Source organism: Molossus molossus, unplaced genomic scaffold (assembly GCF_014108415.1).
Source record: "Molossus molossus isolate mMolMol1 unplaced genomic scaffold, mMolMol1.p scaffold_m16_p_2, whole genome shotgun sequence".
NCBI classification, from domain to species: Eukaryota; Metazoa; Chordata; class Mammalia; order Chiroptera; family Molossidae; genus Molossus; species Molossus molossus.
Genome location: NW_023425355.1, coordinates 123,167,741 through 123,183,351, shown reverse-complemented (window position 1 = coordinate 123,183,351; position 15,611 = coordinate 123,167,741). Strand labels below are relative to the sequence as shown.

The 15,611-nt window shown below is 37.8% G+C and overlaps 1 protein-coding gene across 1 annotated transcript in view; it reads right to left on the bottom strand.

The window, feature by feature from the left end:
• DMD (dystrophin) overlaps nucleotides 1-15,611 on the bottom strand; it is a 2,326,146-nt gene that overhangs the window by 659,537 nt on the left and 1,650,998 nt on the right. Inside the window, exon 52 of the mRNA XM_036270045.1 lies at nucleotides 13,251-13,368. Coding sequence (XP_036125938.1) covers nucleotides 13,251-13,368 — 118 coding nt within the window. The remainder of the gene's footprint in view (nucleotides 1-13,250; nucleotides 13,369-15,611) is intronic.

The window sequence follows — 15,611 nt, the reverse complement described above, 5'->3', positions numbered from 1 at the left end:
CAGCCCAGTTGTCTCATTTCTTTGGTGGCTCACTTCTACCTCTGTGACTTTCTAAATAAACTTTTGCTAGTATTTGAGTCTTGGCTCTGAATTTTTTCTTAGCCAAACTCAAGGACCAAGGTCTAACATCTGGTACTGTTTGTCATTAACAAATGTACATTTAATATGCTTCTACAAACTTGAAGGTGAAAATGTATTTAGTAAACATTTAATGACCCTTTTCTAGGTATTATTCTTAATCTAGATACTGGAAGGGATGTTGCCTATCCTTAAATTGTTTATATTTACATGGGAGAGAAACTTGTGTTATAAAAAAGAAACAACGGGCCCAAGGTGGAAGCCCTTGCCCCCAGGACAAAAAATAAATTAAGACTTAATTGCAGGTTCAGCCCCTCCTAGGAATCAATTTGGAACTTCCTGATCAAAGCTAGTCAGGTAATCTGCCTCAAAACCACTGCTGCCCTTCACCCAAAGGAAGGTTCCCTTGCCTGAAACAATCCTTTCTTTTCTTTTGCTAATAACTTTCTCCTCCTGCTCAGTTTCTACCTATAAAAGCCTTCCACTTGGTACAACTTCTCAGAGTACCTCTCTACTTACTAGACGGGATACTGTCCATTTCATGAATTATCCAATAAAGACAATTTGATCTTTAAATTTTACTCAGTTGAATTTTTGTTAACACTTGGAATATTTACTATTGCACAAACTGAAGTATTTATATTTCTGGTTAAATTATACTAAAGCATATATGAACATAATTTATGTTCTTTTGTTATTAGTCTAACGCATTGTGATACTGAAGAATCTAATTTTTACCCTTTTTATTGAATTTATGGGGGTGACACTGGTTAACAAAATTACAGTTTCCAGGTGCATAATTCCACAACACATCATCTGTACGCTGTGTTGTATATTTACCATCCCAAGTCAAGTTTCCTTCCATCATCATTTATCCCCCCCTTATATCCTCCTTCACTTCCCCTAAACCCCTCCCCCAGCAAGAATCTTTTTTTAATTTAAAAAATATTTTCATTGACTTTTAGAGAGAGAAGAAGGGAGAGAAACATCAATGTGAGAATGAAACACTGATTGGTTGCCTCCTACATGCCCCCTACTGGAGGATCCAGTGAAACTGGGGCTTGTGCCCTGATCAGTAATCAATCCAGCAACCTTTTGGTGCATGGGGTGATACCCAATGAACTGAGCAACACCGGTCAGGGCTAGAATCTCATTTAAAAAAAAATCCTCACCAGGGGATATTTTTCTTTTTATCATCAGATAGAGTGGAAGGAAGGGAGAGGAAGAGGGAGAGGGAGAGGGAGAGGGAGAAGGAGAGAGAGAGAGAGAGAGAGAGAGAGAGAGAGAGAGAGAGAGAGACATTGAAGTGCGAGGGACACATCGACAGGTTGCTTCCTGCACACCCCTGACCAGGGCTGGGGATGAACCGCAACCATGGTACACGGTACATGCCCTAGGCCGGAATCCAACCTGTGACTCATTGGTCTGTGGACTGACACTCTAATCAATGAGCCAGGGCTCATTTTTAAATGAAATAGTAATTTGTCCAATTACTTTAATTTAATAAAATAGAATAAACATTTTATTAGTTTCCAACCAGCATAAGACATTTTCTTAAGATCCTCTGTATCTGAATTTCTTGTGGATATCAACTCCATCTTCAAAACCCAGCTTGGTATCCTAGTTGAAGGGGGTCATCATTTTCCACCATAAAATATGCCTCTTTGGCATAAAGATTATTTTAGGCTGATTATGTTTTAAGAAATAGGAGGCATAGGAAAAGTTCTAAAAGATGAGTAGAAGTTACCCTTCGGAAAAGACATGCACATGTACAAGGGAAATCTCCATTTGTAAGGGTGTCTCCTTCTCTGTACCTGGAAGAGAAGGATGACTCCAAATATCTAGAAACTCTTATCAATAGAGAAGACAGGGACTTGAATCTGCAACAATCTTGCTCTTGTTTACTGTGCTTTTCCTGATAGCCTCCCATAACTGCCTTCCCCTCACCATCTTCTTTTTTCTTTAGCTGGAGATGGTATTTAAGGTGCTAGCTTGGGCCATTTCTGGGAGTTCCTCAGTTATCCTGGGTCTCTTCCATGTATACAGGAGTTATACATGTTATATTAAACTTTTGTTTGGTTTTCTCCTGTTAACCATCTTTTGTTACAGGGTCTGTGTGAGCCAAGAATACAGAAGGGTAAAAAGAAAATTAATTTTCCTCCCCTATATAGTCAACAATTTTTATCTGTACTAGACAATTGTATATGTCAGTCACTTCAGAGAATAAAGTTTTATATTAGGAATCTGCCTCCTATATTCATAATAAAAGACCCATTACCTAATCTCTAGGTCAGTGGTTCTCAATCTGTGGGTCGTGACCCCGTTGGGGGCTGAATGACCCTTTCACAGGGGTCACCTAAGACATAACAGTAGCAAAATTGCAGTTATGAAGTAGCAACAAAAATAATTTTATGTTTGGGGGTCACCACAACATGAGGAATTGTATAAAGGGTCACGGCATTAGGAAGGTTGAGAACCACTGCTCTAGGTCATAGTATATTTAAAGTTAACCTGTTTTAAATAGCCGTGCAACTTGTTGGTGTATATATTTAGAACCAGGATACAAAGATAAGGAAATGTTACCATTGAATCAAAACACAAATGAGATGTTATCAGTACTATTAAAACAAAACAATGCCCAAGTGTCTATCCCACATTTTGGTACTGATGCAAACTATCATGGTCAGTCTGGTTGTTTTAATCTGAAAATATGTACAACTCATTACTTACCTAATGAAGTGTAAAGCCAGTGAATGGAATGTTTTTAATGGCCAAAGCACAACTTGCTGGCTGCCCTGTGTTGATATGTATTCTACTTTGCCTAGGGACAACAGGCTACTTAGTCATATACCGTTTTCTTTTTAAAATGTTTTTTTCTTTATTGGTTTTAGAGAGAGAGGAAGGAAGAGGGAGAGAGAGATAGAAACATCGATGAGAGAGAACATTGATTGGCCATCTCCTGCATGCCCCCCACTGGGGATTGGAACCACAACCTGGGCATGTTCCCTGACCGGGAATCGAACCAGCAACCTCTTGGTGCATGGGTCGATGCTCAGTCACTGAGCCACACCGGCCAGGCATACTATTTTCTTTATATAATACAAATTCCTATTCCTATTTTGTCTTAAGTTATTGTATAACTTCCTGATTTGAGTTCTCTAAACCCCTTCAACAGACATCATTATAAAAGGAAAAAGAAAATTTCATTAAAAAAAAAAAAAAAAGATAGAGAATCCTAATCCAAATGTCTACTTTTTAAGATTGGGGAGGGGGTACTTGAGATTCTGAAGATTAAGAGCTCTCTATTTATATTTACATTTCATTTCTATTTTACTCAAATCAGCACAGTCTCCAAAAATGAACTGAAGGACATTTCAAATGGCCCAGCACACTCATTTTCTGAAAGGATGAGGTATGTGAACTGGAATCAGACCAACGTGCTTTGGAAATCTGTCCTGTTTATAAGAGATTGTAGTAAAATGATTCTCAATCTCTTAAAATGGAAAAATCACTCACCATTCCAAAGTCTAGGTGTGTTTGCTGTGGATTTGTTTGTTTGTTTGCTTGCCTTTTAAGCAGGGCATTTAATTAATCTCTTCAGGCTAATTCTTTTTAAGGGTGATTCATAGTCATGTAGACAATGATGGCAGCTTATAGCCCTACACTATTTTTCAGCTACCCTGTGAGACATTTCATTCAGTCAGTAAGCACTTATGGCATGCCTGCTATTTTCAGAATAAAATGTTAGAATTATAAGAATTTAAATATAAAGGAATAACAATTTGAAGCTTACAGTTCAGTCAGGGAGATAAAACATACACCAGAGAGGGAGAGTGTTCTCAGAGAGACACAACAACGCTTGGAATTCCTAACTAACTTCTTACATTTAGCAATTTACAACCATGGGAACATAAGAAAGACACCTGTTCCCTCCACCTCCACGTGGCTACCTGAACTATCAGTGGCATAGGGTAATAGAGTCTTTTACTGCAAAGTTTTTTTAAAACATATTTTTATTTTTCTCAGATGGTTTAAAAGTGACTTTGCTTAATGCGTAAGAATGAATCTCTCCAAGGATCTTTTAAGTCCCATGATTTAATAAATATCCAATATATTTTAACTTAATTGAAATAAACTATCACAAGTTAATAAATAATTTTTATAAATATGTCAGTAGTGGATATAAGATTTACATATAAATATATACATTCATGAGTATGTAAGTGTGTGTGTGTGTGTGTGTATAGATATATAAACTTTCAGTAACTGATTCTCAAATGTTGTCTCCTTTCAGCATAGTGTTTGGAAAAGAATAGCCATCTAACACCCTTTTTTAAAATCAGAACACTTGGGTTAAATGTTGGCTTTACCATTTGCTATCTGTGTGACTTTGAACAATGTATTAATAACTACGATCCTTAGTTCATTCATTTATTTAATGAGAGTACATATCTACTTTAGGTGATGTGGGAATCAAATCAACTCATATATATATATTAGAGTTCTTGGTCTAACTCATGTAACACAGATCTCAAGTATTATTATTTATAAAATGAGATATTTTTAGAATCTGAGTAATATTTGATTTGTCAAATAAACAAGTAAAAAAATTTGACACCTCCATACTGTTTGAAATGTTTCATCTATTCTGGAGTTCTCTAGGACATGTTTTCTGTTACTGAAACACCTTGCTACTGGGAATGAAACATGGGCATTTTGCATGCCCTGCCAGATGCCAAGAAAAAAAATTAATCCCATCCCATTCATTGTTATGTGCTCCCTATGATACTATGCCCCTTATATGCATGTATGCTATGTTTGGCATGGTACACAAAGTTGAGAGGCACATACATTGATGTTCTAAAAATCTGAGCAATTTATAAATCCTACTAATAATCAAGATAAGCCTCCCTTTTTTATAGTCCAACAGGACAGTGCCTTCCCCTTTTATTGGTTCTAGAACAGATAAGATTAAACCAAATCCTGAAGGAGCAGGTAAAGAGCTATTGTTTCAACAGGCTGATGTTGTTCACATTGCCTTATCTTTCTGCACAATTACACTTGATGTTCCCATTTGCAGGTTGACTGCATTTTATCAAGTCACAGCACTATTTTCTGTTTAATTATAGAGAAAGGTGTTTTCCTCTCATTCTTACTCTGTCAGTTTGGGACTGAATTTTATCTTTTCAAACATTCTGTTGTTTAGTGCACATTTTTGCGATAACAAGTAAATCAGGCTTGTATATGACTCTGTCTCTCCTTTCCTCCACCAATTCTGTTTTCTTGAAAGTGAGCTATGGCCCGAGGTAGCAGGTCTGTGGCTCCTGAATGAAAGAGAAAGAATCTGAACCCAATGGTCAGATATACTGCTTCCATCACTGCCCTGCAGACTTTGTGGGGGACTTTCAATGGCTTTGCCCATGCCACTCAGGGTTAGCCTTACAGATGGTAATAAACCAGACTTGGCAGTAGCTGGAAACCTTGAAATAGAATATTCTGCATAAATATTTTTGCTTTATCTTAATTTTGAAGAAAGATCATAAAGCATTTTATTCATTCATTCAGGAAATCTGGACAGAGAACTTATTTTTTTCCCAAGGCTCTAGACTAGAATTTAGAGAGTCAACACTCTTAGTGAAGACAGATTTCTTTTCTTTTTTTAAAAATTATTTTTCTTTGTTGATTTTAGAGAGAAAGGGAGGGAGAGGTAGAGAGAGATAGAAACACTGATGAGAGAGAACATCGATTGGCCGCCTCCTGCGTGCCACCCACTGGGGATCGGGCCCACAACCTGGGCATGTGCCCTGACAGGGAATTGAACTGGTGACCTCTTGGTGCACGGGTCGACGCTCAACCACTGAGCCACACAGGCTGGACTATTACAATCTTATAGGACCACAGTTGTATATGTTGACCAAAACGTTGTTATGCAGGACACGACTGTATATGTATGTGGAGAATGCTGACTAATAAAACTCATATTTTTGTAGTAGGATTACACAGGGGATGTTTTGTTTAACCTTTGGTATACCATCATGGTCCAACGTACCCAAATTTATTTTTTGTTTCTTTTGTGAGAAGTTCTAACTATTCGTAAAAATTAATATTTTGTGACTTATTTTTCCTTGTGGTCTGCCAAAAACAAAGTGATATTTTACTTATTCATTAAATGAAATAAAATTCATTTTATTGTTCAATTATCATATGTGGGTCTGCTGAAACTTTCCATAAGTCTAAGGTATACTGGATTGTCTTAGTGATCATATTTTTTCTAAATTTGGAAACATTCTACTACTTTGTCATTATTCCAATTATCTTAAGTATGCAAAAATGATTAGTAAATGGAAGAGTGACAGAATTGTTTAGAAGGATAATACAATAGTGAAATAGATCTTAATCCTTTAGTTTTCTTATTACATTGCCCAAAACATTGTACCATATTTTAAAAAGTATAAAATAATACTGGAGACACTATCTTTGAAGTCTCCTTTTAAGTTTTATTGAACACAGTCGAAAATTCTTTCCATTTTATTTTTATAATGTCAACAACAAGAAAATTGCCAGAGGAAGACATTTCACAATTATTGGATATAATGGAAGATAACTGCAAAGAGAAACCCGTGTTTTGGTCTCTCATGATGATGGTGAATTGATCATATAGGTGAAATCTTAGACTGTGAGTCTTCAAATGATAATAACCTAGATAAATTTTCCCCAAACACAAGAATTGATGTGCTAACAATATATTTCTAAGGAAACAGAGAAAATCTGGTACTCTAATCAAGTCAGTTATTCAACAGGAAGAACTTCATCACAATATTTGGCTTGAAGAACTCGAACCATCTTGTTCTGTTAAAATGAGGTGGAACACTAATCGTTTATGATGTTTGTGAACCAAAATGTATTTGCTACACAGAAGTTAGCTGTGTTTAATTCTCATTAAAATTTCTAGTAAAGTTGTTTTTTACCATCTCTTTATTGTCACTTCTGCAAAGTAGTTGAAAACTAACTTAAATGTGTGTGTGTGTGTGTGTGTGTGTGTGTGTGTGTGTGTGTGTGTATAAAGCAAAAGGGTTCATTAGACCTAGATGGCAAACGACTATTTGTCCAGGTATAATGAGGGTTGAGTCAGAATTATGATATACATAAACACAGAAATATTTAACTCTCAGGTAAAGGATTTCTACAGCTTCTTATCATATTCAAAGTATCACTAAGGGCCCAGCCAGTGTGGCTCAGTGGTTGAGCATCGACCTATGCACCAAGAGGTTGCTGGTTTGATTCCTGGTCAGGACACATGCCCAGGTTGTGGGCCCAATCCCCAGTGGAGGGCATGCTGGAGGCCAGTCGATGTTCTTGCTCATTGATGCTTCTCTCTCTCTCTTCCCTTCCTCTCTCTCTAAAATCATTAAAGAAAAAAAAGTATCACTAAGAACAAGGAAGAAACTTATTAGACTGGTTGCACGAAAGAAGATACAGAAAACAAAATATAATGCGGTACCTTAAACTCATTGTTCAGTGTGTGTTTGTCTAAATGCACCTATATTGCAAGTTGCTACTGGGAGGGGTCGTGCTCACTTTGCTTATATTCCTTAAATGTAAGCCAGGTTCCAGTCTCCTCTCTAGCTACTTTTCTTTTCACCTGACACCCTGTCTCTGTACAAGCTCATCCATTGCAGGTAACTCCCCCATCTGTGTAGAAGTAAGTTTGCTCTTGAAACCTCTAGTTGTTTTCTACCATTTCTCATTATGGTCATTGGCTGTATCTGAAGGACATTTTAGTACACATAATCAAGTTGTCTCCGGTTATTACATCACTATGTTCCAAATTACTAAATGTCAAAATCTTAAGAGGCGAGCTCTCTCTTAGATCTTCAATTCCACACATCCTGTCGATGCCCAAACCCTGTTAATGCTAGGTCCATCACCTATCTTTTTTTTTTTTTAATCCCCGCCTGAGGATGTTTTAACATTTATCTTCAGACAGAGTGGGAAGGGGGAGAGAGAGACACACACACAGACAGACAGACAGACATTGATGTGAGAGAGACACATTGATTGGTTGCCTCCCACATGAGCCCAACCGGGGCTGGGGACAAACCGCAACTGAGGTGTGTGCCCTTGACTGGAATCTAACTCGGGTCGCTTTGTTCCTCAGGCCAATGCTCTAACCACTGAGCAAAATCGGCCAGGGCACGTATCTTAATAAGGTTCTTTCTTTTCACTCCATTGCTACTGCTCTAGTTTGGGCTCTGCTTCCTAAACAGTTTCACTGATTCCATTTACTCCCTGTACTCCACGGCTCACAACTAACTCTCTCTCTCTCTCTCTCTCTCTCTCTCTCTCTCTCTCTCTCTCTCTCTCCCTCTCCCTTCCTCCTTCCCTCCATTCCTACAAATTCATCCATCCTATCACTGCTAACCTAAGTCTAATTATGTATCCTCCTGTTATCCTTTCCTGAAATATCCTGCCTTCTCCAGCTTCCTTCTGCCTTTCAAAATCTTATTCATGACCAGATGAAATTTAACCTTCTCCTGGAAGCATTCTAGGACCCTGCCATTCAGAGCCAATCTCCTCTCCTCTTGCTCTCTCTCAACATTTTCTTATACTGATCTACTGAAGTGCTTGCCCGAATATACTTGTCCAAATTCATTTTATTTGTGAGCACTTTTCTTTATGACAAAGGCTGAATTTTATTCCTCTTGGTATCCCCATCATCACCTCTGATATTGACTAGCACAGAGTAAGCACTGAACTATTTACTGAATTGAACTTTGGCGGCCAGCGGTATCCTGGTAAATGTAAATTTTGAGAGCTGCTTGTAGTTGTAACAGGTGGACAGTAGGTGCTAGATGTGAAAAGAAGGAAATGTATATGGTTGACTCCACTTATTCTAAAATAAGCAACTCTCTTATAGGGAGACCCAAACCAGGAATGGTTGACACATTCAAGCAACCAAAGAAGTGAAGGAAAATGAATAGTCTGAACATCAGAAACAACATAGAGAATTTCTCATTTGAATGCACATAGAATGAAATCTACTCTCTCACCAAGATTATTATGACATGATTTCCATCAATTTAATCACCTGAAAACAATAGATACCATGGCAATAGTTTTGTACAGTGAAACGTGTTGATATTTTGTAGACCTATTACTTGAGATAGTAGCATCGATATTACCAGTAGAAAGGAATTACTTTTTGCTGGACTTTTCTCTTGACAGAATGTAATAACTTTGTATAGATTTCCCCAACTGTTAAAAGTTATGAACTGAGATTTACCAAGAAGGGCAAAATACTGCAATATAATATTATGCGCTTATTGAATATTTTTCTTTATTTAGATTATTCCTTTTTAAGTATTCTTGAAGTTTCAGAGCAATAAAAAAGGAATACTGAAATCTTCAAGTAAGAAAGTATAATTTTATGAGCAAGTATTTTATTTCTGCTCATTCCCTGAAAACTAAATCTATACTAAAAAAATTATATTTGGAACACAATCGAAACTTTATGAGTATTGAGTTTCCATCCCATTTTATAGATTTCAAATGGAGAGATAAACTGAAGCATAGCAGGGCTGCAAATGGCATTGTTTAGATAAACATATCTTGTCAGAATTATCCTAGTACCAGCACTAGAGGCTCCAGGCATATCTCAAATTAAGATTCTGGCTTAGGCTCTTAATAAGCAATATGACATGTCTCTACAAACACTTGCTTTAAAAAAAGATGCTGTTTTGGATCACTTGGATTGGAATCTTTCCACTAGGCTGCAAATATTCATAAAAGTATTCATCCCTAAAAGCCAAAAAGCTTAGAAAAGTAGAACTATTCAAATCATTGGATATTAGCAGAGAGACAGAAACATGCCCTATAGTCACTCATTTTTAATCCACATCATGAAAAAAAGTTAATACAATATAAAAAAAAAAAAAGATTGTAAGGGATAATGAAAAATGTTTAGATGATGTTGAATGGATACTGGAAAATAAATTATTGTTGTTGTCCTCTAAGGGAAAAAAATCATTGTGTTTTCATTAGTAAAATAACAAATGACTTTCTATATATTAATATGTTCAGATCTGCACAGATATCTTTGCTAAATTTCCGCATTTCTCAGGCAAGAAACCGATCACTTAACTAACTATGTAATAGGAATCCAGTCTCATACTCACTAAGATTTACTCTTTGGGCCAGTGTATTGCAAACTGGTAGAGAAGCCTCATGGGCCCTGGTCAGTTTTGCTCAGCGGTTAGAGCATCGGCCCATGGACTGGAGAGTCCTGGGTTCGGTTCCCGCTAAGGGCACGTACCTCGGTTGTGGTTTGTCCCCGGCCCCAGTTGGGGTTGTGTGGGTGGCAGCCACTCGATGTGTGTCTCTCACATTAATGTTTCTCTCTCTCTCTTCCTCCCTCTCTCCCTCCTGCTCTATCTGAAGATAAATGCAAAAATGTCCTTGGGTGAGGATAAAAAAAAAAGAGAAGCCTCGTGGTTCCATTTGGAGGGAGGAACACTCTACTATATCAGTTGAACAGCTATCTATGTTGGTCATCACAAGGCAATTTTGCTCTTGCCTTGCTAGTTATAGAAATTACATCTGATGCACCAAGAGGTCGCCAGTTTGATTCCCAGTCAGGACACATGCCCAGGTTATGGGCATGATTCCCAGTGGGGGGCATGCAGGAGGTGGCCAATCGATGTTCTCTCTCATCCATGTTTCTATCGCTCTCTCCCTCTCCCTTCCTATCTCTCTATTATCAATAAAAGAAAATAATTTTTTTTAAAAAAGAAATTATATCCTATAACTTACACAGACCTATAGAACTTAAGTGAATATTCTTCCTGTCCAAATTAGATGTGGAAGAGACCAGACCAGTTCCTCTTCTTCCTGGGTTCAACACTGGACAACATTTTCTAGCTTCCCTTGACGTTAGGTGTGGCCATGTGACAAGATTCAGCTAACAGACTATGATCAGAATTAATGTGCACCAGTTCCAGGCCTGGCTCATAATAAATTCCAATAAGTAATACTCATTACTTTTTTTTTATCCTCCCCCGAGGATATTTTTCCATTTTTTGTACAGATACAGTGGGAGGGAGAGAGAGGAAGGGAGAGAGAGAGAGAGACATCGACGTGAAGGGACACATCGAGTGGCTGCCACCCGCACGACCAACCAGGGCCGGGGACAAACTGCAACCGAAGTATGTGCCCTTAACGGGAACCGAACCCGGGTCTCTCCGGACCGCAGGCCGACACTCTAACCGCTGAGCCAAACTGGCCAGGGCAGTAATACTCATTTCTTATCTGCCCATTAAATGCTTAGGACTCTGATATTCTGCACCCAAAAAAGCTGGAGAGGGCTTGGGTCCTTGAAAGACTTCAAAGAGGGCCGCTTATTTGTGCTGCACCAGGAGCTTACCTGTTACAGTGGCTAGTGCTACTCAAGTAATACATTCGCATATATACAAATATACTGTTTGAGCAACAATAAAGAGTTAAAGTGTCAAAATCAAGAAAAATCTATTTTAACTAACAATCACTGCTACCGAAAGAAGAAATGTCTTTAGGAAACGAATAAAAACATACATAACGGCAGATTGAAAGAGTATTTAATCCTTATCCTAGTGATTAAGGTCATTAACAAAAACAACAAAACAAGATGGGAAGTGGTAAACAGACTAGAAGAAACACAGACTGTCAAATCAGAAAGAGACATTTGCAAATTCCAAGCTCTGTTATTTGCTTATTCGGTAAGCTTGAGCAATTTGATTAACCTTTCTTGGAAACTGTTTCCTATCTATAAAATGGGGATTATGAAATGTAGCTGACAGGATTTTGCAAAGATTTTACACACACACACACACACACACACACACACACACACACACACACACTGCTGGTTACCTAGGAGGTAGCCAGGCATTTGGCGTCCTGAGGGAAGTACTGACACAACAGAATGGAGATGATGAAGCTGTAGATTCTTGGCTTTTGAGTTTCAAAAGCCTCGGCCTGGTCTAACACCAAAGGTTCAGAAGGACAAAAAGACAATTCAAGGAAGGTTTTCCCTACCACTACCCCAGACAAGATTCCTCAGGTTGTGGGAAGGGAAGTGGAGGGGGTACTGCAGGGGAGGTATGAAAATTCACTATGGATATGTGTCCCTGGGAGAAGGCATATGGAGTAAAGGGAAGAAATAATCCAGGGAGACCCAAGAGCATCTGAGAGCAGAGGTAGACTGGGCCTCCTCATTCCTGAGGCGAGCCTCTGAGGGAAACACCATGGAGAACAGTCTCCTCTACTCTTCCCTCAATCCCTCTTCCTGACCCCATGCACAGTCACTTTGTTTTGATATTTTTTATCCTCTCTCGAGGACATTTTTTAAAAATTAATCTTCAGATAGAGCTGGAAGGAGAGAGGGAGGAAGAGACAGAGAGAAACATTGATGTGAGAGAGACACATCGAGTGGTTGCCACCCACATGACCCCAACTGGGGCCAGGGACAAACCGCAACCGAGGTACGTGCCCTTAACGGGAACAGAACCCAGGACTCTCTGATTTGCTGGCCAACACTCTAACCACTGAGCCAAACCGGCCAGGGTGCACTTTGAATCACTGTGTAAAAAACAAACAGAATGTGCAATGTCTAAGCAGATGGGCCTTAAACAGCCTCCCAAGTTGCCAGCCACCCCAGTATGCATAAGAAATGCTACAGTGATTTCTGATATTATACAATGAGGGTATCCAAGTCACAGAGAGCTGTCCATATCTGAAAGTGTCACTGCAGGTGGGAATAAAAAATGGTCCAGGAAACAACTACTGGCTTGGAATAACAACCAGAGATATGAGGCAGAAGCTGGCATCTCCATGGGCCCGGGCCCAGATAGATGACAACCAAGGAGCAAAGGTTCTGCCACACCTTACTTACCACACCCACCACACCACGGTCTGCAACTGTATAAGTCTGTATTGATGTAAATTATACTTCCTCTATTTCGTGAAATTGCATTGTTATTGAAAGAACATTCCGGACTGCAAATCTTAGTATAATAGTTATAATTTACAACTCTTTGGCACTCTTTTTAGAAATGGCATAGAGGTACGTGAACTTAAGTCATCATTGAAACTTTTCACACCTCTTGCCTTAAGTTTCACATGCCTGTTAAAAGACTTACTTCGATCAGTGATGATTGTTCTAGCCTCTTGATTGCTGGTCTTGTTTTTCAAATTCTGGGCAGCAGTAATGAGTTCTTCCAACTGGGGGCGCCTCTGTTCCAAATCCTGCAGTGTGGCCTAAAGGAACAAATACAACTTAGTATTGAGGTTCTCCAGCATTGTGCAATCCTTTCAAACCAACCAGAGCATTTTTGGAAATAAAAAAGATGTTACCGGATATACATCTCTAATGTATGTGGCTTTACAGAGAACAATTTAACAAGGAATGTGTTTTATTCTTAGATACCAGAAATATTTCCAATGAAAGTCTTGATTACAGATTTGCTTCACTATTTAAGAGCTTAGACAGTCATTCCAGAGAAGCTAGTTCTACTCAACCCAGCATATGAGTGAGGAATGCAATTTTGAATTATGACAATATATTTAAGAAGAAGATGGTTATTTAGACTTGTAATTTCATTCTGTATGGTGTCAAAATTAAGGTATATATGTTAGAAACAGAAAAAGCACAGAAGTGACTTAAGAGGTAGAACTAATTTAATATCTTTGTACCTGAGATTCCTTACCTACAAAATAACATGATATGGATTATCTGTAACTGTATTTCCACAAAGTCTCCTCCAATAAGAATCACCCAACTCCTTTGCCTCACCCCAGAATGAATGAATCAGTAGGGAGGAGGGCTGGGAACTTGCATTTTAAACAAAGTCTCTACTTAATTCTTAGGATTAGTCAAGTTTGGAGAGCATGAGCTTGGAAGTCAGTATTCATATTCTGTATTACATCTGACTTGAATTTAATACTGCTTTCGATAAAAGTACCAAATAGAAGGAAGCCAAGAAATCTGTTTCTTATTTATAGGTAGCAGTTAATCATTAAGAAATTCCTCCCTCTTTCAGGTGTCCATCTATTATCTCTGTTATCATACTCTCTTTACATTAAGGACCAAAATCCCAACAAGTTGTATAAAGAAGTTTGCGGGGAAAAAGTTATCTCCCTTGTTCTTGTTCTAAAACTGAATACATTTTGTTTTAATTTCAGAAGTATAATGAATACCTGTTGTTAGTTTATAACCACTATGTGACAGATATTTTACACATTTTCTCATTTTTATTCTCCTAATAACAACACTAATAACCAAGCCAGAATTCTTTATGGTTTTAAATCCAATACTCCTACAACCATATGAGAAGATGATAGAAGTGAAGAATGCAATGGGGGAGGGAGTAATGTTTACGAAAATTAGCTATCTACTATGTCCTTTGACTGCTGCTGATTTTCTAAGGATTTTTAGTTTGGGCAAGGCCAAATTTTGATCACTCTGCAGTATTTCTTTGGTGAAGAGGTAGGAAGATAGGCCTTGTGATTTAAGCTCAACTGCTTTGGGTAGTATTAAAATAATGGGAAGAACTATCAAAACATTCGACATCTATTTTGAGCATTTTCCCCTTTCTGTATTGAAAAATTGGAGGGGCTAACTTTTAACAAATTTTCCACATTTGTAAGCTGTGATTGCTCAGAAGAAAAATCCAATTTTCAGGTTTCTAACTTTTATGGTTTCTTTACACAAAAGGGTGTTTGAAATATGGAACAAATTGTCAAAGACAGCTATTGAAGTAACTGGTATAAGTCAGTTAGAGAGTAATGAACACATTTTAAAGTAGGAACCAAATAGTAGTAGATAGATTTTATGAAATAAGGTGTTTTCCAGGGTTAGACTATTAAATTCTGGTCATCTGTGACACAGCAAGTTGAAAAGGTACTTTGGAATTCCCGACTCTTAAATGTTTAATACATTAGATAGATTAAAAAAAAAAACAAACAGACTTACTTAGAAACCTCATATGAAGTCAAATCTTCCTTTCAAATTTAACAAAGAACTCTAAATACACATAGCTAGCAAATAATACAAATCCATTCATTCATGAATGCATCCTTCCATTTGATAAATATCAAGTGTTAGCTACTCTTCTAGGTGTTATGGATACAGTGGTGAACAAAAGCTTTAGGTATGCTAAGTGTCATTGAAATGAAAATTTGTGTTTTTTTGATACCTGAAAATTTTTATATAACAAAGATGATCTTTGTTATTTTTCTTTGATTTAATATGAATTTACCCTCAATTACCAGGCTATTTTTTGCTTTTCACTTCTGGATACATTACTCAAAGTGGGATATACATTTTTTTTTCTTCTTTTAGGATCATAAAGTTTGTTTAAGAAGTATGTTGTAGAAGGAACTTGATCAACTTGAAGCTGAACCTTACCAGGCTCTAAAAATATTAAACCTGACCACAACTAACAGCTTTTACTGCTGAAATTAGCAAGCATGGCAATTTAGACTTAAACAAGCCATTTTCC